Genomic DNA, 24,324 nt, shown 5'->3' on the forward strand with positions numbered 1-24,324 from the left:
ACCATAAATGCAATATTGCAATGATAGTGTTTTCACATGATAACTTACTTGCTAGGAGTATAGCTGATATAAATGACATGTCTTTCTATTCCTAGAGTATTTTTTTTTAAAGGAAACGGTACATAAGCATAAGATCTGACGCTGCTGGAGTGTGAGCTAACTAAAGCAGGGACACAGTGTGAGTTGATGATTTGTAACCTAGTCTCATTGTGTTTTGCCACACAAAATACAATCAGTTACAGTGGGAGAAGATAAAGTGCAGATAAAGCTGTATAAGTATTTCTGAAATTGACATTGTTGATATTTATTATTTCAAGGCCTTTCATGTTAAAACAGTTAAACATCTTTGATTTATGGTTTTACTGTTAAGTTACCCAAACTGCAAATTCAAGCCAAACCTTGTTCCTTTGGTTTCTTTCTATCCCTTATTGCTATCAGTAACAATTGCAACTTAAGTGCTAGATTTGTTGATGTATGAGTCAGAACAGACTACATCTCTATCTTCTACAATTGTATTGTTTGTTTATTGCTGGCAGGAATACAATTAATTTTTTTCAATAAAGCCATGCATTGAGTGGAAATTTTGAGTTGAATAAGGTTCTGTTTTTTGTCACTTCTCCTATACTAAAACCGCCCTTGAGTTAGCACTGGAAAGATAACATATTTTATCAGTAGGAGATAAGTTTGTAGAGAGAGGGAACTGTTTTCATTATCATATGTGTAACCTTATTACACTTTGTTTGCAAAGTGGCCTCCTTGAAAATCATTGTTCTTCAGTTTGAGACTGAGGAGAGAACCCTGTGTGTTGGATTCTCACATTAACATACAAACTAAGTTAAGGAGACTTAATCAAGGGAAGGGCTTAATGAAAATTTCATTATTTTAATTTATTGACACGTCTATTTTATACTTTTGGCATTATTCATCCTTTTTAGAAATGTCTTTATTTGTCATTTTTATCTGATATTTTTCTGCTTCCTTTACAATTTATTTGTTTTATTTTGTCCCATCTTCAAATTCCAGGATTTTCCAGTACTATAAAATTGACACTGGAAATTCTTTTCTACCCAGTCCCACAATCTTTGTCTTGTGGGAAGAAGCATCATGGAACCCTAAAATCTTATCCCTTATAACTTATAACTTCTCCTTATAGTTTATAACTCCCCTTTGATCAGTACATTGCTTGGACCATTGTATGAACAAAATGGCTCTATATACAGTATTTTTACCCCAAATATTCAGCTTTTAATAAATTAATGCTTCTAGCTTCTTTGTAGTTCATGGATACATATACTGCTTAGTGCTTTTGCCATTCCTTCATCTGCTTTTTCCTCAACTGGAAGAAAAAGAATTGAACCATACACGTACCTCTTCAAGACTACCCCATATGAGACAACACTGTACATTTTTATTGCCAATTCAATGGTAGCTAAATTGTAATTTAAACACATAATACTAGGTTGATTTGCAAGAACTGTTGTGATTTTCTAGGGCTTTGAGTAACTAATAGATTCTTTCCAGACATAACAACAAAGGATTGATCATACGTCAGGGCCTTGAGTTGCAAAATTGACTTCTTGTGTTGCTGAAAGAGGATTTCAAATCTTAGTTTATTTACAGAAAACAGTTAAACTAGGAAAGCAATTAACTTCCTGCTTGTACTTGTGAAAGTTTAATCTGATCCAGTGAAATGTTTAATAGACTAATTTGTTATGAAGGGAAAGGAGAATCTGTCTGTGACAACTTGTTTGGCTTGCACACAAGCATTTCTTTTTGTTTGTTTGGTTTGTTTTTGAAGGGGAGAAGAGAAAGAACACTGAGCTTTATTCTCTGGAGGATTCCAAAAGGCCAAGAGTTGTAGGAGATATTCCTATTGAGTTGATCAATGAGGTGATGTCAACAATTACAGATCCGGGTGCAATGCTGGGGCCAGAGGTGAGAGATTTAGAATTTACAAAGGTTGCTGGTCCATGTTTGCAATGACTAAAACACAAATTGGATGAGATAAAGTATTGAAACATACAGTCCATTATATTTGTCATGTTGTCTATATTTCTGTTGTTGATTATATGCAGTATTTTCACCCCAAATGTGTAAGAAAATATTGACGAAATGCATCATTTGACACAATAAAAATAGTCAGCAAAAATATGTTTTCTGAGAAATAGTGAATTAAAAGAGCAATTCAGCATCAGTGGTATTTCAGATTTTTGAAGCATTTCTTTACTGCATTTTCTACAGAGTATTTCTGTTATATAATTTACAATGCTTGATTGTTAAAAGCAAATGAGCTTATACTTTTTCTATGACCTGGATGAGATTAGTAGAAGCCTTGCACCTCTTTTTTGCTTCAGCTGTTTTTTTGTTAGAATTTCACCAAGCACACCTTCTACATTAACCAGTGTAAAATAACATTGGACATATATATTTTTAGAAATGCGGGACTGGAAGGGGTCTCTTGATCATTGAGTTCAGTCCCCTGCATTTATGGGCAATCATTTACCTAAGAAATGCTCAAAATTGACATTTTAGATGCTCATATAAATGCAAAGCACAAAACCAGAAACACCAGGGTTACTCTATAATATGCTGTAAGTAAAAGTAAGAGAAATGAGGGCACTGCCAATGCAGCTGCAGTCACAGGGAAGTAGCTGGTTAATATATATTTAGAATCTTCTAAGAAAAAGACTGTCCATCACATTACAAAGGAAGGAAAAACTCCCTATAGTCCATGCCATTCTGATGTAAGAGAGAAACTGCTTCTTTACCTTACGTTTGGTGATTGGTATGATCCTAGGTGGAAAATGAACCTCTAGGTTTTCTGGGTAGGAGCACTGGGGTATTTAAACCTGTCGAGGCCAACTGTGGCTAACATCCCAACCAATGCTTCAAGTGGGGAAAAAAACAAACAGAAATCCTCAATCCCCTAGAAGCCAGTAGTATTCCAGCAGGGAAAAAAATCCTTCCTGATCCCTGTTTGGCCAGCAAAAGCCCTGAAACATAAGATTATCATAAGCCTTGCATGTTATAAGAGCTTCCTTTATACCCCAACATGAATATTGCAAATACAGGATTCCACACATCATGCACACTGAGTGTTGAGTTGTAACTCCCTGTCCTATCAGACCATTCCTTCCATAAACACATCAAGATCAATCTTAGAGTGAATTCAGGTTCTTTGCCCTGACAATTTGGCTTAGAGGACTATTCCAAAACTACTCCTCTGCTATTTAAAATTCTTCTAATTTCGAATCTAAATTTATCCATAGCCACTTCATAGCCATTGATATTGTGGCAGTGTTGTTTCTTAGCTGAAAATCTCTTTCCTTCCCTAATATTTATTTATGGATTATACTTGTAAAGGGTGACCATATCACCTTTTAGTCTGCACTTTGTTTAGCTAAGTTGAGCTTCTTTACTCTTCTTTCATAAAAAAGTGTTTCCATTCCTTTGACTTTCTTACTGACCCTTCTTTGAATCCATTCCTATTTCAGTTGAATATTGGTGACCAGAACCGCACATGATTCTAAATGGGATTTTATCAGTGCCTTGTAAAATCATAGCAGTATCTCCTCGTTTCTACTAAATATACCACCCCTGCAAAAGTCAGATAATTTATGTTTTTTAAACATGTTTTAAGACAACTCCTTATCTGACTCATAAATGTAGCACTGTCCTCACCAGTTTGACCTCTGAGGCACAAAGCTTTGCTTAAATCTAGATCAATTACTTTCACTGAATTATTCTTATCCAGAAAATCTGTTACTGTGTCATAGATGAGCATTAAAGATATTGATTTAGAGGGATAATAGTTAAGGATAATTTAGAAGGATATTAAGTTAGTCCTACCTAAACTGTATAATCTGTGGTTATGTGCACTGCAAATATTGTGGTAAGCAGAAAGGACAGAGTGGCAGGGACTGGGTGCCTGATAGCCAAACTTGGCTTTGGAAAGCAAATAATATGTGAAAATGAGCCTTGTCCAGTGCAAAATAACCATTGCTTTAGGAACCAATACACTTGGTGATAGTTTTGTGTCGGCAGCATGTTTATTCCAAACTGAGATTTTTTTTCCAGCTAGTATTCTTTTTTCCTATACTGTAGTAGAGGAAGTTATAGTAGAATTAACTACTGTGGTAGTCAACTAGCTGTGTCAGAATTGTATGGTCTTTCTGTGTTTATAAGCAAAAATGTTTTGGTAAGAAAGTATTACTAGAAGTTAAACAAATTAGCTGATTATTTTTCATTTGGAAATGTTGCACATTGCTAATTGCAAATAGTAAAATAGAAAAGAAAGCATTCTGATTTCCAAGTTTTCAAGATAGTTGTTTCTGCAGTGGAGAGCAGTAATAAAATTAAAACTAAGGTTGTGCCTTCTGTTCCTCACTCAAGAGGTATGACCATAGAGGAAGGCACATCCAAGTTTGCTTAACATAGCTAGCTTGAGTACCTGATGAGGAAAAGGAAACATGAGTTTCAGCCCAGTGAGTAAGTAATCAGGGAACCTCGGCAAGCCTTTATGGTCCAAGCCACCACATTTTCACCTTTGTGGCTCAACCTACCTAGATAAAGTCATACCTTCAATAAAAATGTAAACATAGCCTGTGTCAGATGTGTGGCATATGACAGAACGAGGAGCAGTGGTCTCAAGTTGCAGCAAGGGAAGTTTAGATTGGATAGTAGGAAAAACTGTCTTACTAGGAGGGCAGTGAAGCACTAGAATGGTTACCTAGAGGGGTGCTGGAATCTCCATCCTTCAGGGATTTAAGGCCCGGCTCAACAAAGCCCTGGCTGGAATGATCTAGTTGGGGATGGTCCTGCTATGACTAGACTAGATGTCCTTAATTTCTAACCCCAATTTTCTATAATTCTGTTTACTTGAGAGTGTCCCTTCATCTTCAAAATACATGGGCAATTCTGTCTGTTTTTTGTAAAAGGAAGACTTAAGATGATTTTTGGTTGTTATGCTTATGGATGTGAAATTAGAAGACCAGTTTTATAAATTCTGCAAAATATGTTTTTTTTCCTCTTTTGCATGAGTCAGACTAACTTTCTGTCAGCGCACTCAGCCCGGGATGAAGCAGCGAGACTGGAGGAGCGCAGGGGAGTGATTGAATTTCATGTAGTTGGAAATTCCCTGAATCAGAAACCAAACAAAAAGATTATGATGTGGCTAGTTGGCTTACAGAATGTATTTTCCCATCAGCTACCTAGAATGCCAAAGGAATATATCACACGTCTGGTCTTTGATCCGTGAGTACCTTCACTTTTGATGTTCAAGTTAAATATATTTAATAGAAACACAGCAAGGGCCTGATGCTGGTAGAGAGGAGCTAATATGAAGTGGGCCAGTTGATGCTATGTGAAGGAGGCAACATCTTTGCACAGTACTACCACACTCCAGTATTCTGAGGTCCTCTGCATACACTCTAAATGGAGCTAGTTAGAGTGGAATGTCCTGGGGAACTGTACACACATGACATGCTTCCCTAAAATCAGCGCTGAAAATCAGCAAATGATTACAGCAATTACTGCAGCTTGGATCTATACTAACTCTCAGCCTGCTTCTTCCTTTCTCTGTGGATATACTAGCAACCCACAGCTGGAGTGAGGGGAGCCAACTGGCAACACAATAGAAGATCTGACCATGCAGCCCTGGAGAAGGGAGCTGCCTAGACAGACAGGTTCTGGTTATTCAGCTCTGAGCTCTCCAGGCATACAGTAAACAGGTTCTTGTGCCTTGGAGAGAAAGTTTCTAGGGTTTACATAGGTGAATGATATTTAAATCCGTAAAGATTATAATCAGTCCAGAACTTCAAACAAAAAATCATTCCTTTTACTTTACAATGAATCTCTTAGAATATGTTTTGGATTATAGTGCAGCACTTTAAGTAAGTTCAAGTGTCAGAATTTAAAGACTCCTCCAAACTAAATGTGTGTCAGCCATTATCTTATTTATTGGCTACATAGACCCATTTAGATAATCTGGGAGAATTCTCCAAGGTATGTTCTCCTGGTAGAGACACTTACCCAGAGCTGCATGCACAGACATTTGAAAGCTGAGGCCCTGAAGAGTGGAGAGCTTGCAGTGCTGACATTGTGCAGCTGGCGGGAGGCCAAGGGGAGGGGCTGCACATACATCTCAGCATGCTCTACAGGTTGCTTTAGTCTGCCTGGTGACAGATGGCAGCAGTGTATAGGGCAGCACTGATTGACTGACCTAGACTATCCATGGTCAACCTGTGTTTCCTTGCAGCTCAATGTGTGAATTGTGAAGGGGAGTGTTCTGGAGCAGCAGTGTCCAGCGAGTGACACACTGGGCATGTCTACGTGAGATGCTATGGTGTAACAGCAATGAGCGTGTCACTACTGTGCAGTAGTGTTGGGGAAAAAAAACGTGCAGTGATGGTACTACACAGTTGCAACAGCATAAGTACTTGCATAAGTACTAAATGACTGTGCAGTAACAACTGTGTAGTCTGCTGCACATGTAGATGTGGCCACTGTGTTCCTAAATGCTGGGGGGAGGGTAATGCTGGAGGACTATATTCCTCTTTTGAGAGAAGCCACAGTTTGTATATTTGCTCTCCCAGGAGACACTGTCCTTGGAATAATTTAACCTTGATTGTTCCCAAGTTATTTTCCCCCTGGAGTGACCATTTTTACTCTGGAGAAAAAGAACGTGAATATCTGTATATATGTGTTTTTTCCTGCGTGAGCAGTGACTCTCACAAGAGAAACTGAGTGTCTGTAAGAGGCTGTTATGTAGTGTTATCTAATTACCTAAGTGCTCCCCCTCATTGAATTTTGATGATGAACTGCTTAAGCATTGCAAATATAAGAAAATAAAACTAAAAGCACAAACAAACAAAGTGATATGCTGATCTGAAAGGTACTGACCAATGTAATACAAGCAGCAAGTGGTAACATGCCTGCTTTCACTTTCACACAGATAAAATGAGCATCAGAATAACTACAAGGAGAACAGATAAAAACAAGTGATAAGTGATTGGCTTGGATTAAAATATATGTGTATATTAACCTCCAGGGAAGGAAGCTTTTTAAAAATTTCTTGGGCTGCAGTGACAGATAAAATGAGGCTGTTTTACTGAGTAACTTTAGGAAGGACTTCATTTGATGGACACATTGTGCTGTGTTTGCTTTATTATTTAAAGCAGAAGTTGAGCTTTACCAATAAATTAGTATATTACTTTCCAAATTTACTGAATGAATATAGCTATCAGAAAGTTCTTAGAAACCTGTAAAAAGTCATCATTGTTATAAGGAAAATATTTGGTGAGCAGCACAAACTATTGGCTAGCTAAATAAATAGATGTGATACAAATTGTTTGTATTGAAATTTACCATAAAATTCTTGAACCTTGTCAATAGAGGTTGAGAAATATAACCTAGTGTGTCTCTTCCAGCTCCAGATATAAACGAGGTTGAAACTGATGTATCCTGGTTTTCAGATGTTATTAAGAATCGGTGATTAGAAATGCATAATTTCCTGGTCATCTGTTAGAAACTGATCGCTTAAGTTGTGCAGATTTCATGCAGGAAACCAGGCATCTGATAGTACAGCCCAAGTGTCCTGCAGCTCCATTAATTTCTAATTGATAAGAAAAACAGACCATTAATAACAGAATCAGTGAAGGCAATGAAATTCTTACTTGTATTACCTTAATGCTTAGGAAGTCTCATTGTGCTAGTGAACTGCAAAGACAAAGCTTGATACATTTTACATTAGGTGTAGAGCATGATGTTAAGATTATAACTGTTCAGTAGATTTAGCAAAGGCATTCATGGTTGCCTTGGGGCTACAAAAAAAAATGACATTTTTAAAAAGAGGGCAACTGTGATATGTACATGAACTAAAGCTATCATTATTTTATACATTCAGAAAACACAAGACACTTGCATTAATAAAAGATGGCCGTGTGATTGGTGGTATCTGTTTCCGGATGTTCCCATCTCAAGGATTTACAGAGATTGTTTTCTGTGCTGTGACTTCTAATGAACAAGTCAAGGTAAAGAGAACGTTAGAAGTGTATTACAGGCATCTTAGTAAACCCGAATTCTGAGGAGTCTCAACTTGCAAATGGATTATAGTTACAGTTTAGAAACTGCTGTCTCTTCTAATTTCCACTTTCTGTATAGGAATATTCAACAATATATTTAACAAATCAGTCTACTACGTAAAAATAATTTAGATGCATTGCCTGAGGATCTTCACCTTACTAATAAAAATCTTCATCAATAAATATTCTATTGCAGGGGTGGGCAAAATGGTCAATCTGGATGTACTGGGTCTCCATTTCCCAGCAGCCCCTGCCGTTATGGCTTGGTTCAGTCTCCATGGAGACCCCAGCTGCATCTGTGCAGGAAAGCTCAGGCTGGGTTGCCATGGAGACCAGCCTTAGCCGTGCCGGCAGCACTTGTGGCAGAACAGGGCAGGGGTTTGCTCCGGAGCCGCTGGGAAGTTGGGATGGGGACAGCTTTCTCCGGAGCAAGGGCAGATCCGCAACCTGTAGCCTGCATGCTCCGGTCAGGGGTGCACAAGCAGGGGATCACGGCTCTGTTTCAGGTTCTTGCAGCAGTGACAGCCTCATCTGGAGTAGGGGCAGAGCTGCAATCCCCTGTTTGTGCACCCTTGCCCTGAGTGTGCAAGCTACAGATTGCAGGTCTGGCCTGGCTCCAGAGCAAGCTGCCCCCATCCCAAGTTCCCAGAGGCTCCGGAGCAACCCCCTGTGCTGCTCCGCCCTGCACACGGCCCTTGCCACTGAGGCTGGTCTCCATGGCAACTCCAGCCTGAACTTCCCTGCGCAGGTGCGGCTGGAGTCTCCATGGAGGGCAGGGGCAGCTGAGAAATGGAGTCCACGGCTGACCAGATCTGGCCTGTGGGCCAGACTTTGCTTGTCCTTGGTCTATTAGGTCCCATCACTGGCTATTTACTCTGCCCTCTTGAGTGGCTTTATATCACCTTACTAGAGCATTTGTAGTTGAATAAAAATGAGCCTTCTGCTTGTGTGACTATAATCTCATGGGCCCCAAGTTTAAATGACTTCAATGAAAAATGACTTTTAAAACAAAATGGACAAACTCCTGCAATCTAAAAATATGCTGGTGTGCTATATAAAATCTTGTAAAACTCCTTTAAAGGGCATTAACTTTTCAGAATAAACTGTTCTGCTTGAAGAATATGAAGTGCTGAAGGTACAGAACCAGATGAACTTTTTACAGAGAGATTACAAGTAAATCAAAACTATTATTTTGATTTGAGCATTTAGCCTGTGGCTATTTGATTTCAACCTTTGGGCTGTAGGTGGTGCTTTAGCTATGTTAGTCAGTTGTGTTGTTGCTGAAAATAGGAACAAATTTAGTGTTAAAAACACTGAGCTGGCAGAGGTTGTGTGCTGGTTATATATTTGGGGAAGATCTTGGTGAAGGTGTAGCAGGATGAGCGGGTTTGGTTTGTTTTTTTTTTTACAAACGTAAATATTTTTTGTTAGACTTGGATTCCCTAAACTCCAGATTTTTGGAGAAAGACTCACTCAAACTTAGCTCTTGGCACTAAAGTGTCTAGTATTTTAAAAGATTTGAACAATATAAGATTCTAGATGCATGTATTTTTGAGGGTGCATCTACACATCACCTTACAGCGATGTAGCAACGTGCTACGGAGACGTAGCAGTCATGCAGGTCTACATGTGATTGTCAGCTGTGCTACGGCAGCGTAGCAGCAAAATATAACTATGCACTGTGCACAGCACAGTAACCACCTGTACTGCACCATACTTTAGTACTTCCAAAAGGAAGTATTAAAGCACAACGCACTCAGAGTCTAACTAGAAAAAATGAATCTTCATTGTGCTGCAGCTTTGAGTGGTGTAAGGTAAAGTTGTCACATGCCATGTCACAGGTCTGCAGGGGTAGCCTTTCAAAATCTGGTATAATAAAAAAAGGCTAACTTCCAAGTGGCTGCCTAGATTACATACAAACACAATCCTTATAGTAGAGTTGTTTGTTTCATTCTAGAGTGCGTTTTTACATAAATGTTTAAGACGGGGTGGGCAATTATGTTGAGCAGAGGACCGCTTACTGAGTTTTGGCAAGCCATTGAGGGCTGCATGACAGGCAGCCAGGGGCAGATAAATATTAATTTTCGAAATTTTTTAGGGGCCCCGTGGGCTGCATTTTGCCCAGCCCCGGTTTAAGATGATTGTCTATGAATATGGGGCTTGTGTTTCTTTCTGAGCTAGTTGCCTATTTGTCAGCCTTCAACTCAGAATATTCTTACGTTCACAGATAGCTCTTGCAGCCCTTTTTCGTGAGAAGCACTTCCTATCTTTTATAAACTTTCAGGTGGCTGAACTAAGAAGTAGCCTGGGGGACTGTTTTCCTTTGAAAGCTGAAATGGTTTTGAGGTAGTTGCGTCTGACTCCTAGGCACAACTTTTTGCATGACTTCCCTTTTTAAACATTAAGCTGCTGGAGTGTTTATGAGAGTGAATACATTTGAATAATTTATTGTTCGCTGTGTTAATGTATAAGAATTCTCTGAACCTTCCCATAAAATAAGGGTCCCTAGATATGTGCCCTACAGACTTGTAACGGTTCCCATTTTTTTTTCCTTTTATTCTTAATTACAACATAAACAGGAATGCAAAATTCAGTCAGATGAATAGTTAGTATAAAATATTATATTTTATTACCGAAGAATAATGCAATTTTAGTCCGTTATATTTCAACATAAGATGAAAAATAGAGGAGTTTGGAAGTGTATGTAAAGCATATTTCTTTTCTCTAGGATTATTCACCTTTAAATTACATAATTACACAATTTTCTTCTATTACTGAACAAGATCAATTTTTTTTCCTCATTTGCCATTAACAGGCATTGGTGTTATTTATTTGTATTACGGCAGTACCTAGGGATGCTGGTTGGAGATCAAGCCTCCAGTGTACAAGGTCCTTTTCATATGTAACAAATATAGTCCCTGCCCCAAAGAGTATATAATTTTTAGTATACAATGAAGCATAATCAATAGTAAGATAATTGTAATTACTAGTCTGGGCACACTAGCAACCTAGCCATCGTGAAATGACTTTGCTAAGTTGATTAGTAAGAAGAGGTTATATTATCTATTTCAAGGATTCCCACCATTATATTATTTTACCTTTGTTAGTCTCCAAGTATGTGACTATATGTGCTTGACACTTGAACAATATACATATACATATTGACTTTGCATTACAGCTCTTTGAAACAAATGCCTCTTTAGCTTCATGTTGTTTTTCTGTCCCTCTCATGGTCAAGAAAATTCTGGTAGTATATTATAAAAGTAAAAGTGAATCATCAGTCAAAGCAGTGATATTCTAAGTTCCCTAGTGAGTTGCAAGTGTTCTTTTGAGATGATTGGAAATTGTGTGGTCTTTTAAAATCCCTCCTGAGTTAAGTATTAGAGGCTCTTGAGAATAGGATCTAGAGAAAATTACTCTAAAAGAACAGGTAAGTCATATTTCTTGCCCCACTGCTTCTTATCTATGTAAACCCTAATGACTTCATATTGATTTTTTAAAAATAATTTCCACACAGGGTTATGGAACTCATCTGATGAATCATCTGAAAGAATATCACATTAAACATAACATTCTCAACTTCCTCACATATGCAGATGAATATGCAATTGGCTACTTCAAAAAACAAGTAAGTCAGTCTAAGAAAAGATTTAGATCAGTGGCAGAAGTTGAAATTTAGGAACAATATTTGCATCTTGTGAGAGCTAATCATTTAGATAAAATGTTTGTTTGTTTTAAATCACCAAATATGTTTTGTATTAGCCACAGTCAAGAAGCTGTTTTTACAATGTAATTTATTTTGAAAGAAGACTGAATATATTTGTAGATTACATAATGCTCTTAATCATGTGTAAAACCATCACAAATAAAATTGATTACGATGAATTAAGACTTACTTCTGATTTACAGTTTATATGTTAAAATGCATGTTTCATCTTTACAAAGTATCAGCTCCACTCCATTTAAAGAGTCACAATTGTTGAAAGGGGTTTGAGAATTGACAGGCGCATGATGGTAGTGTGGTTTTAATATACAGAACAGAACTGATTATGGACTGGTATCCTTTTTGTGTAAACAACTTCTAAAAGTGGTGGAGTTATGTCAGCAGATAAGGTGGAGTTGTCAGTAGTGGTGGAGTTATGTCTTGTGTTCAGTGTCTGATTGTGTTCCTTTTTTAAAATAAGAGATGCTAAGTATAAAAAAAAATCAGTAAATCATTAAGGTCAAATGGATCAGCTGCAATTGGCCCCCTTTGCCACACAGGGGGCCAAATTAGCAGATCTATATGAAGAATTGGAGGGCCAGTATTAGTCAATTAAAAAAACACTAAAACGATTCTCCTTGCTCGCTTTAGAAGTGAGTCATGGGAGTGTGTATAACTGCAATAAGTAAGGGTGTGGAATCTGCCCCAGAAACTGCAGATTTTCTGACATCCTTGTGTGGGAGCTAGTGGTTCTGTCAGAGGATCATATCTGGATATGCAGACACCCTTGGTCTCTTCACTGGTCTTTTGTTCATCTTTGTGGCTCCTCAGCACCAGCTATCTTTCTAATATATCATTCACCATAGTACCTAATAATCATGATTCAATATGTATGTATAGTGCAGAGTGAAATATCATTCTACTTAGCGAGGCTGATTCATATTGCCAGTTTTGTTTTGTCTCTATGTTTATGCACTTTACTAGTTTTGTTATAAACTTTAGGAAAGATCATGACTGCCTTCCTGATTCTGACTGAGGTTTCATAAATATTATTGCAACACCCAGCATAGATAAATGAGCTATAGTGGTTGGTAAAGGAAAGATTCCTGGTCTTCTGGTAGTGTTGGATTGAGCGTGCAGCCACTTTGGTTCAGGAAAAATGATCCTAAGTATAAAGTTAGTCCAAGAAGAATGGACTCACCAAATTGCTTGCTCCTGGTTTTTTGACATTTCTCACCTTCTGTCTTAAGTCAGTAAAACTCCTATCTACCTTAGAATTTTTGCTTGACAAATGACTGTAGGATTTGGACCTGGAAGAAAAATGCCTGAATATATATGACGGCTAACATTTTCATCTATACACAATTTATTTTCAATAAAAACAATGTTTCCCCAGCCCTACGTGTGCATGCACATACAAATGGTATATTTTTGATTTTAGCTTCTGCTCTTCATAGTACTCAATCCTGTCCCAACCTTACACACATATATAAACAATATTTATATAAAGTTACTTGAGTTTCGAAGTATTTTTGCAAGTCTAGAGCTATGGTTTGTAGCTGTTCTTTTATATTTGTTGTCATTTTAATGTTCTAAGGATTTTTGGTTGTAATTTATAGTTGTTTTTCAGTTAATGCAGTTTTTTTTCATATGTAATTTATGATAATTTGATTTAATCTCTTCTCAGGGCTTCTCCAAAGATATTAAAGTACCAAAAGCAAAATATGTTGGCTACATCAAGGATTATGAAGGAGCTACATTAATGGGATGTGAATTAAATCCAAGGATTCCCTACACTGAATTTTCTGTCATCATTAAAAAGCAAAAAGAGGTAAATGCTGAAATGAAATATTGTAGTCTTTCTTCAAAAACAAGATGTACATCACATTTTAAATAGCTTCAATAAATAATTTAAAATAATTTCTGTTAGCACTGGGATACCTGTCCCCTTCCATGCACGTATCCACTATGCAAAACATCATACTGGTCATTTTTAGTTGGAACATTTTAATCCAGCCTTAATTGTCATAGGTTTGCCAGGTAAAGCATAACTTGTACTTTCCTGTTTTTACTGTGATGGTGATACAGAAAAGTATTCATATTCATTGCTCAAAATGAAATCATTGATTGTGTGCAAGTTAGTAAATAAAATACTTCTTTAATTAGTTCTAATTTTAATTACTTTTAATTAGTTAATTAACTTCTTTAAAATGTTCTGTCTGAGAGCCACTCTAATTAAAGCACCTGTCTCTCTGATAGTCCATCCAGCATCTTGTGTATCAGTGTCCCCATGCTTCAAAATGGCGGTGGGGGCCCTTTAACAAAAGCTTGTTGAATTAGTTTTAGTTTAAGCACCCCCACTGCTATTTTGAAATGTGAGGACACTGATATGTGGGATGTAGAGGCTGTCTGGCTAATTACCACACTCCAGTTGACCTGATTAATCAAGTCTGCTCTGACGTAAGGCCTGAAGGGACCTAGTTCAACCCCCTGCCTGAGGGAAGTTCATTCATATCCAAACTATCCTATTCAAATCCATTGTCTAAACTCTTAGCAAAACTACACGGTCAGCCCTGGTCACTTTGAGTGGAGCATTTTCAAAGTATGTTCTTTCTTTAATGTTTAAACAACCTACCATTTTTCTCCCAACACAGACTTTGAATTAACAAAGTAATTAAGTGCTGAAGTTAAACGTTGGGCATGCATTCTTGCTTGGGTAATGGAAGAAACAATAAACCTTCACAAGTTTTTTTTCTATAAACCACAACATCATTATGTCCTCCTGATACAGGTTTAAGTCTCTTATTATTTTGAAAAATATTTTCTCTATCAGTCTGTGTTTTTGAATAGAGAAAACATCCTAACTGAATAACCCACTCTTTGGCCCAGATATGCAGGTAGATAGATGAGATGCAAACATTTGAGTCCAGTCTTTTCTCCCGCCCAGGCGGGGGGTCGGACTTGAAGATCTACAAGGTCCCTTCCGACCCTATTTCTATGATTCTATTGTTTAATTTGGCCACAACTTTATTAACAAAACTGGGAATGATCAGGCAGTAACTTGTACAGGTGGTCATTCCTGTCTCTCATTTCCACATCTTGGGCTGGGTTGCTGTCAGCCCCTTACCCTCTGAACCTAGTCCTGTGCCACTGCTAGGACATTGTCACCACCATCCTACATTTTATGGCAGAGGACAACAGTTGCTCTCCCTCTTCATTCTGGCTGTCTTTCAGTGTTCTCCCTTATTTTCCTTTTTTCAAGACCAGATATTCCTATATTCTCTAAACCATTCCTCTTAGTGCTTGCTTTCCAAACCCTTTTGTCACCTTTGGACAGGAATAGGTATTTGTACTGGGAGAAAAACCTTTCCTCTGGCTAAAAAAGAAAGCATACAGCTGTTCAAGCAATTTATTGAAGAAGAAAACTGGCTCTTCCACAAGAAAGTTAGATTGATTCCTATGAGGAAGATCTCCCTCCTACCCAGTCTAACTTGAAAAGCTGTCAGCTTCTCTCTGGTTTGGAAGACACTCTATATGGCACAGGCTGCTGCGCTCCTTCCCAAGGAAGATGGCAGGAAGGAGAGCACTGGCTCTCTGATAGTCCATCCAGGAACAAGCTGTCAGGGAGTCCTGGGGGAAAATTCCTCCCATCATCCCACTAATTAGGTGATTGGCAGGAGAGCGGTGAGGCATTCTTCTGCAGTGGGAACTATTCTGGTAGGGTTCCCACCACAACATAATTCTTCTCCCCACCAGCCCAAGAATGTCAGGATGGACGGGCCATTCTTCTGTGGGGGACGGGGGCTCCAAAATCCAGGATTGCTGCCAGGGAAAATGGTCCTCCAAAAGTACTCTGGTGGGCCCAGAGGAGGGTTCAAGGCTTGCCAAAACTCCCAAGTCTCTCACTATGGTTTCCCTGCCTCTCACATGTGCCTCCCTTTTCACCAGGCGGTGTGTCTTCCAGTTGTCTTGCAGCAGCAAGTCTCCCCAGGCTCTGAGAACCTTGTGGCCATGGAAGAATGTCTTCCTTTGTACCCCATGCTCCTACTTATCTGACTAGATCATGCCACGATTTAAAAAAAGGAAAGACTGCCTATTAACAGCCTGCCCCCTTCCCAGGCATTTTCTTCATTCATCACGCTAGTCATCACATTCAGTCACACTAGTTATCCCCGTTTGTCAAAGAAATGAGAACAAGTTAATTTGCTATGATTTGCTCTTGTGTACTAATGATCACCCCTTTCTCCACTAGTTGTTTACAGATTGATTGTCTTATGATTTGCCCTAGTAATTTCCCAGATATCTTGAAGTCAAGCTAACTGGTCTATAACTTCCTGAGTCTTCCTTTTTTAAGGCACCATATTGCTTCTCTTTCAGTCCCGAACCCCAAAACCTCACTTGTCATCCATGACTGCAAATATTATTGTCAGTAGCTCTGAAATTTCTTCGTTTACTGCCGACTCAAATTAATTTAATTTGTCAGAAGTTCTCTATTGCATCCCCATTATCCACATTCTCTTCTTCATTTGTATTAATTTTGATAATTGTCTGGTTGCAGTGGGGTTTGTTCATTTTTGTTTTGTTCCCTGAAGGTTGAGGCAAAGTAGTTCATTGAGCAGCTCCGCCTTCTTTGCATTTTCTATTAAAAACTTAGCTTCACCATTAAGCAGCGGATCCAGATTTTCTGTTTTTTGTGAAGTAGGCATCTAGGAGCCTACATTGCTTTGATTTCTCAATGCAGCTTAAGCTCCTAAATGACTTAGGTTACAGACAGGGGAAGAAAACATACCAAATTAGAGGGGTACAAAAGATTTATCATGTATCATGTGCTTTGTTGTAACCATTCGAGTGTCTGTTCTTATATTACAGTAATTGGAAGTTAAGTCAGGGAACAATGTGCCCATCAATGAAACAGTGCTAAGTTACCATTGTTGAGCATCCGGTTACTGTGGGACAGGAGTGAACACAAAACAGTTGCCATGTGTCAGCTGAACTGCAGTGATTCCTCCATCTTTCTTCACAATTTTGAAGATGATATAATTTTTTTCATCCATTTTACAACATTAGTCACTGGTGAAAATGAGAATTAGGAACTTTAATCATTCGGGTACTTTTGAAAATTTTGCTTTCTCCATCCAAGATGGTATTGTTTTCCAACCTCCACATCATTGGAAGTGTGTTTGTAATATTTTATTTTGCAGTTAGGTGCTGCAGTCCTCCAGAAATCCTGTGCTCTTTGCATTATAGGGATATCTTCAAACATTCATCAGTCTGTAACTTTATGAAAAAATGTCTGTCTATTTTGTCAATACAAACGAAATATTAAGACTTATGGGTGTAAATATAATTTTGAGTGCTGATGAGGTGGCTGATGGGTGGATTGTGGCTTGTTGCTTCCACAGCTGTAAATCCAAAACAGTTTCCTACCAGAAACCAAGCCAAAATAAATTCTGTTAAATTTAGTGCTCAGGAAAGATGTCATTTTCTTTAAATGAATTACAATCCAAAAGAAGAAATAGCTGTTTGTAGACAGTCTTAAAGAATAGTGTAAGAATTTGCTTGAATTTTAGTGCATTGTTGTTGGGTGCAGTAATTTTTGTTGTATAGATTTATTTTCAAATACAGGGTTCTTTAACTTAGGAATTAAAGCTACTGTGATATTATCATATATTTATCTTCCCTTCTCAAGAGACCTGTTCCTGAAAGTTTACATTCCTTCCATTAATCCTTGTTTGCTCTATGTGCCTTGCTTTCTCACAACCCATGTTCTAGCCGTGTTCTTGTTGTCACCGCTCAATTTGTCTCCCTGAGGTTGTACCTAAACCATACAAGGCACTTTTCTTGCTTATGCCCCTTTACTACATAGAAATGTCCATGTTACTATTGCAGTACTTCCCAATGCCATTTATCAGTGGGTCTAATGGAGCTGGAACTGGCCTGTAGTCTACATCCTGTTTTTCCTAGTCCCATCGTATGTACAGAATTTAAGCTTTCATCTAAAGAATTGGATTGTATCCATATGACTGGAAAAAGTCAGTGTGAACCATCACACTGCCATTTTGCATAGGCTGTAAATAAACAAAACCAACAATTCTGGGAAGCATGAAAAATTCCATGTCTCCTTGAAGAAATGTTGACATTGAAATTTAATGCTAATGATTTCAATTTCATCATTAACTTGTCCACCACTTGTTTCATCAGAAACATCCAAAAATATTGGTCTTGTGGGTAGAGACTAGAGAGAATATCACGGTTTGTTCTAGCCTGGCTTCTATAAGATTTTGATTCCAGACAAATGGACTGGCTGATATTGTAGTTTAACATTTATTACCACTTTAAAACATGTGAATTTTAAAAGAAAATAGTAAAAATTAGTTTTAGAAACCCAGTAGTGGGGATATTCCGTTTTTAAAGAAAATTGTTTCCTTATCAAAAAAACCCCCTATTGTAATCTCAAAAAAGTGTAATGATTAACTCAAATTAAAAAAAAAAAGAATATATATCCAGTATTAAGTGTTTAAATGTATAAAAAGAATAATTACACAGGAAGCAGTCATTTTGAAAATGACATCTTCCAGGCACAGAGTATAGCAAAGCGTTTAAATACTCATCAGGAGCACAAAACAAAATTAATTAAAATTGAGGTAACAAAAGGGGGACAAACACAGAATTAACCTTTCAGTTGGTGGTGTCAGAGTGATGGTTCCTGTGATCAGAGACCTGAGCAAGAATGTCTTGCATTCGAAAGCTTGACTCACTTTATCTCAGCTACATAGTTGGTCCAATATAGGATATCACACTAAGAAATCCTTCACCCTTTCAATTGGAAAAAACCCTCTGGTTTTTCATGAATTCAGATGATGAGCTGAATGCAAGGAAAGGCAGAAGAGTTTTCTGCTGTATGTATATCATCAATCTTGACTTCCTTGAGGGAAAATCTTGAATAAGGGCCGTTGTGATTAATATACAAACACCGTCCACAGTTACACAGAGACTTTAAAACTGAACAAGTGCATCTGAAAACTAGAAGATAAGCACTATTCTTGTTCAATAAAATATTTATGATGGATTAACTTTGTGTTCTGTGTGCATCCAAACTTCACAGTGATTTCAGGGGAAATCTTTGGTGCACAGAAATGGAATAATAACGTATTAATAATATGTTTCTACACATTACGGTTCTGCTGCAGTGTCTTACTAGTTGCTTTTGAGCTTGTCAACTACAGTTCTTGATTTTTGAAACTACATTTCTTTTTCTGTGCTACATTATAACAGATTATAAAAAAGCTGATTGAAAGGAAACAAGCTCAGATTCGAAAAGTCTATCCTGGTCTTTCCTGCTTCAAGGATGGCGTACGACAGATTCCTATTGAAAGCATTCCTGGAATTAGTATGTACCAACCTCCCTTAATGCAGTGCTGCATCAAAATAGCCAAAAATAGAGGCCAAGATTAGAGAAATTAGAAGCCGCTAAATATTGCTTATTGGTAGCATAGATATATCTAAATTAATCTGATATTTTTTTTTCTACAGGTTTAGAAATGTTCTCAAGGATTCCTAGTCTAGAGCTATTCTACATACATTATTTAATTCTATTGGCATGTGATGGTCCTTTGTTGTGTTTTCACGTGTAATTTCCACCTGACTACTATAATCCCATTCAGTGATCTAGCCTTGTGCTAATTAAGTACGGATTGGGATATAACAAAACTAAGCCTATCAATAATATTTTTCTCTGTTGTCTGACTTTGTAATTTATTTTCTGGCTCTAGGAAATCATTACATCATTTTACATCTATTTTCTTTACATAGAAATGCTGGAGGTAATAATAAAAGATGGTAAAGGATTTTTAAAGAAAACAGTGCATTCTTGCTGGGACGGTATCATGAATGGGACTTCATGATACAGGATATTAGAGTATATTTTGTAGGAAATGAAACGGGGCTGGGAGCTAAAGTACTGTAGTTTTAAGATTAATCCTAAAAAGCCCTTTATTCAGGGAGCACTGATATTTATTATTCTTTTTTTTAGATTCATATTAACTCTTAATCTTCTGACCTAAAGTTGTTCTCATGTAATGTTTAATTTTGTTGGTGTGCAGGAGAGACTGGCTGGAAACCAAGTGGAAAAGAGAGAGGGTAAGTACAATTTGAACAACTAAAATTATTAAGTAATTTGAGAATTCTTTGAAAACAAGTCTCCAGGCTATGTAACTTGAAGTGTTTCTTTTATATTGAGAGCAAAATTGAGATAAATAATCATCAATAAACTAGCTCCTGGGTATTGTTTTTCTGTTAAAATGTTTTCTGTTTGAGCATTGGTTTCATGTTAAATGCAGAATTATAGACAAGAAATAAGAGAATAAAGCTAATCTTTTTTTGTATTTTTTTTTAAATTTCAAGTAAAGAGTCCAAAGATCCAGATCAGCTTTACAGCACATTAAAAACCATCCTTCAGCAGGTTAAGGTGGGTGTTAGTTTTAGTTCATCTTCTATAAAGATTTTTTAATGATTTCCAACATGGAGTTTCCATATTAGATACCTTACTCCTTTTTTTATTTCCTCCAAAGAGCCATCAAAGCGCTTGGCCCTTCATGGAACCTGTGAAGAGAACAGAAGCTCCTGGATATTATGAAGTTATAAGGTTTCCCATGGGTAATGCCACTAACATTTTAAAGTATAGATTTAAAGTTCTCTCTAGCTCAGGGGCGGGCAGTTATTTTGGGCAGAGGGCCGCTTACTGCGTTTTGGCAAGCCATCAAGGGCCACATGACAGGCCGCGTGACAGTCTTCACAATGTTTTTCTGCTGTGCTTGTCTGTATATTGACAAAAAAGGGAAAAATGATATTTCTTCAAAAGAAAAAGCACTTAGCTATGTATGGTTTTTTTGGTGAATTTCTTTGGCTACAGCTCTATGTATACCTTTGTCATTAAATGTATAATGCTGTACCCACAGTAACTTTTATTTATTAAAGAAAATTCTAATGCTGTCCAAATTGGAGGGCCCCTTAAGGTTTCATAATTGTAGGTTTTCGGTCTCCAGTGTTATCTGTATAGATTACTAGCCTTAGGCTTTTTGTGTTTTGCCCATGCTCTTGAAGATAACTACTTTTCCAAAGCTCTGAATTGTGCCATCATATTCAGGTTGTTTTTTTTCCAGTTCACTTGTGCTCCACAAAGTATACAACTAAATGGGAGAGGTTATTTGTTAACAGCTCCTTAAAGTTAATTGGAAGAAGCTGTATCCTATTAGTGCTATACCATGCTGTTTGCTGTGAGGTCCATCAAACAAGACAGTATTATTGTAAAGCAAGTACTGTATTTACTTATACACTGCATACAGGCTTTGCCCCAAAATCAGCCCTCCAAAATTGAAACACGTCTTAAGGGAAGAAGCTGATTTTTCTTTGCTGGAATAGAAGCAGGGAGGAATAGTGAACAGCATCTCTATGTTTCTAATGGTGGCCAAAATGGGGCATAGCATCTCTGCGTTTGTGTGGCCCAGCAGAGCAGCAGTGGTGGAGTCCAGTGTTAACCTTCTCACAGCTGTTATTTGAACAATTGAGCTGGCTAAGAGTAAGCTGCTGCATGCAATCCATAGTATTTTGATGAGACTTGTGTGGAAACATTTTATTATTAACAGGAACTGTTTACAGTAAGAAGCAACAGTCTTGCTACTGTCCTTGCAAGGGTCTCGAGCCTAGCCTTGTTGCTCTCTTGCCATACTAGCAAGTTCCTGCTGCCTCATCCAGGCTGTTTCCTGAACCTTTTGTTTCGAGGAGGACTTACTATGTCACACAGCCAGCCCATGGCTGGAAAAATTCCTTTTTCTATATTCTGCCTTCCAAAACCAAGGTGTATATCTTATTTGGGGGGGGGGGGTGGTATGCAAGAAAGCATGGTGCTTCCTGGTGATTTTTTGCCCCCTTGCGTATCTTCCCTTACATTAAAGTTTTGCTTTAAAACCTTCTGGAATTCTAGTGTTTCAAATCATCCCTATGTGAGATGTGTACAAAATAAATACATTTCATTATGCTTTGGTTTTTCCTGCACACAGAGTCACAATTTATTTAACTAAATGAAGGCAACCCCTTATTTTCAGTCCCCTTGAATTGGTTTAGGAGTACCATATGTTGATCTAGCTTACATCAGTATGGAATCTGTTTAATCCAAATCGATATAAGGTACTCTTAATCTGATTTAAGAGAAACCAAACAAGAGGGCTGTACTGATTTAACTAAATCTGTTTCCAAATGGACTTAATCAGTACAGCTTTTGTCATTTGACATAGCCTGAATCTCTCAAGTGAAAACAGCTAGACAAACAGCTGGTGTATACGTCACTATTCCTACTATGTGTGACCTCAAATTTCTTACATGGAATATTGGCTGACTGAACACTGGTGTGAAGGTATAATGGAATACCCTTCCTTTTCTGCAGGGGCATCTCCTACCTCACTAATGGTCTAAAGAGAGGCCTGATACTGCTCCAAATTCAGTTTTTTAATACTTTACTCTTATGACACTACTATCACTTTTCTCTCCATTACTCTTATACAGTGTCCCATTACTCTTATACAATGTTCTTCAGTTTCTGTAACAAACTTTTTAGCATTATTTTGCATTATCCTCTCACATCCCTCTTGCTATTGTGAGTTGTATCTCTTTGCAAATTCCATGACAGGGAGGTGTCTACATGTGTTATTAATTTAATTGAATAAACTCCAGCACAGTTCACACCAGAGTTTATTTCTCTTGGGTGCTGTGTTTACATATGTGCCTGGGACTGCAGCCCATTGAGCCAGCTCAGAGCAGCCCTGGCTGGCAGGGGGCCTGAGATAGCAGCCTCAGGCTGGCCAGCTGATCCGAACTTGCTCAGCATGCTGCGGAGGGGCTGGCTGGGGCATGAGGCTGCTTCAGTGCAGGGTTAGACAGGAGGCAGTCCCAGCACTGAAACACCCTCATGCCTCAGTCAGTTCCATCAGCATCTAAACATATGTTGTGGTGCACTAAATGCTGCTACAGGATAATACTTGTTTGCAAGTAATAACCTATGGTGACATGTATTAATTTCCTGTGGCCTAGTAGGGCCATACGTGTAGATGCTGAGACTTTACTGCAGAACTAACTAGGCAACTCCGCAGTAAATGTCTCATGTAGATGCACCTACAGTGTTTTATTCCTGTTGACAGTGGTTTTGACTTAGAATCAGTGACTTACATATTCAGATGGATATCTTTTTCTCTCTCACTTACAAATGCAGCATAGGGAAAGTGTTTTCTCCTTAATGAATTTCTTTCTAACCATAGAACTCAGAAGTCTGCTGTCCTTCTATTGGCTTTTCCCTCACTGCTGATATTAAAGTGGCCTTCCATCAACGAAATGCATTTAGGGCACTTAGGGCTTGTAGCTGAAGCACAAAAATGCTGTTTTGAGATACATGGAACTATGGCCCAACTAACAATCTGACACAAACCTGAAAAATATACCTCTATCTATCTATGGTAGTGGCAGTGGGGAAGGGGAGGAGTAGGCCGGTCCCGATGCAGGGGGGGACTAGGCCCAAGGGTGGGGAGAAGCCAGGCCACCGTGGCTGGGGAGCAGTGGGCCGGGCTGACCCAGTGGAGGGGGATGGGAGGAGTGGGCTCAGAGCCGATGTGGGAGAGAAGGGGTGGTGGTGGAGGAGTGGGACCGGGCCCCAGCAGGGGAGGAAAACTAAACCCGAGTTGGGGGAGAAGCCAGCCTACCGCGGTGGTGGTGGGGGAACAGTGGGCCCGGCCTGACGTGGCCTGATGCAGCAGCGGCTGGGGGATGGGAGGAGAGGGCTGCCTCCCTGCCCCTTAAGCCCGATCCCACTCCTTCTCCATCCCCACCCCCCCCCATTGGCCCCAGGCCTGCTCCTCCTGTCCCCCCTGCTGGGCTGGGTGGGCCCAGGCCCATTGCTCTCTGACACTCCCCCACCACGGCAGCCTGTCCAGGTCTGCTCCTGTCCCCCCTGCTGGGTCAGGCTGGGCCTACTGTCCCCCACATCACGGCGGCCCGGCTTCTCCCTAGCCTTGGGCCTGGGCCCACTCTTCTTCCCTCATCACTGCTGCCGCAAGGGGAAGCAGGCGCAACGTGGGGGTGGGGGGAGCAGCGAGTCTGGCCATGGCAGTGACTGGGGGAGGGGAGGAGCAGGCCTCCTCCCCCACGTTGGACCCGGTCCCACTCCTCTCCCATTCCCCTGCTGCTGCTGGTTTCAGCCCGGGCCCACTGCTCCCCTTCCCTTGCTGCAGCAGCCTGGCTTCTCATCACCCTTGGGCTTGGGTTTGGGCTTGGTCTTCCCCTGCATTGGGCCCAAGCCTGCTCCTCCCCTCCCCCCCGCTGCTGTGGCAAGGATGGGGGCAACGGGCCTGGGCCTAGGCCCTAAGCAGCAGGAGCGAAGTGGGCCTGGATGGGGGTGGGGGCACAGGTCTCCATCCTCACCCGCTCCCACCCTGTCATTCTTGACGGGCAATTGGCTAGTGTGTGTGTGTGTGTGTGTGTGTGTGTGTGTGTGTG

General features: G+C 39.2%; 1 protein-coding gene across 1 annotated transcript in view; it reads left to right on the plus strand.

Moving 5' to 3' along the window:
* KAT2B (lysine acetyltransferase 2B) overlaps positions 1–24,324 on the plus strand; it is a gene marked incomplete at its 5' end in the record, with an annotated part of 84,413 nt that overhangs the window by 52,629 nt on the left and 7,460 nt on the right. The window contains 9 exons of the mRNA XM_019532857.1: positions 1,799–1,935; positions 5,045–5,253; positions 7,904–8,030; positions 11,599–11,709; positions 13,472–13,615; positions 19,060–19,174; positions 19,887–19,923; positions 20,188–20,251; positions 20,355–20,439. Of these exons, the coding sequence (XP_019388402.1) occupies positions 1,799–1,935; positions 5,045–5,253; positions 7,904–8,030; positions 11,599–11,709; positions 13,472–13,615; positions 19,060–19,174; positions 19,887–19,923; positions 20,188–20,251; positions 20,355–20,439 (1,029 nt within the window). The remainder of the gene's footprint in view (positions 1–1,798; positions 1,936–5,044; positions 5,254–7,903; positions 8,031–11,598; positions 11,710–13,471; positions 13,616–19,059; positions 19,175–19,886; positions 19,924–20,187; positions 20,252–20,354; positions 20,440–24,324) is intronic.

This window comes from Crocodylus porosus, unplaced genomic scaffold, assembly GCF_001723895.1.
Source record: "Crocodylus porosus isolate Cpor-Errol unplaced genomic scaffold, CroPor_comp1, whole genome shotgun sequence".
NCBI lineage: Eukaryota > Metazoa > Chordata > Crocodylia > Crocodylidae > Crocodylus > Crocodylus porosus.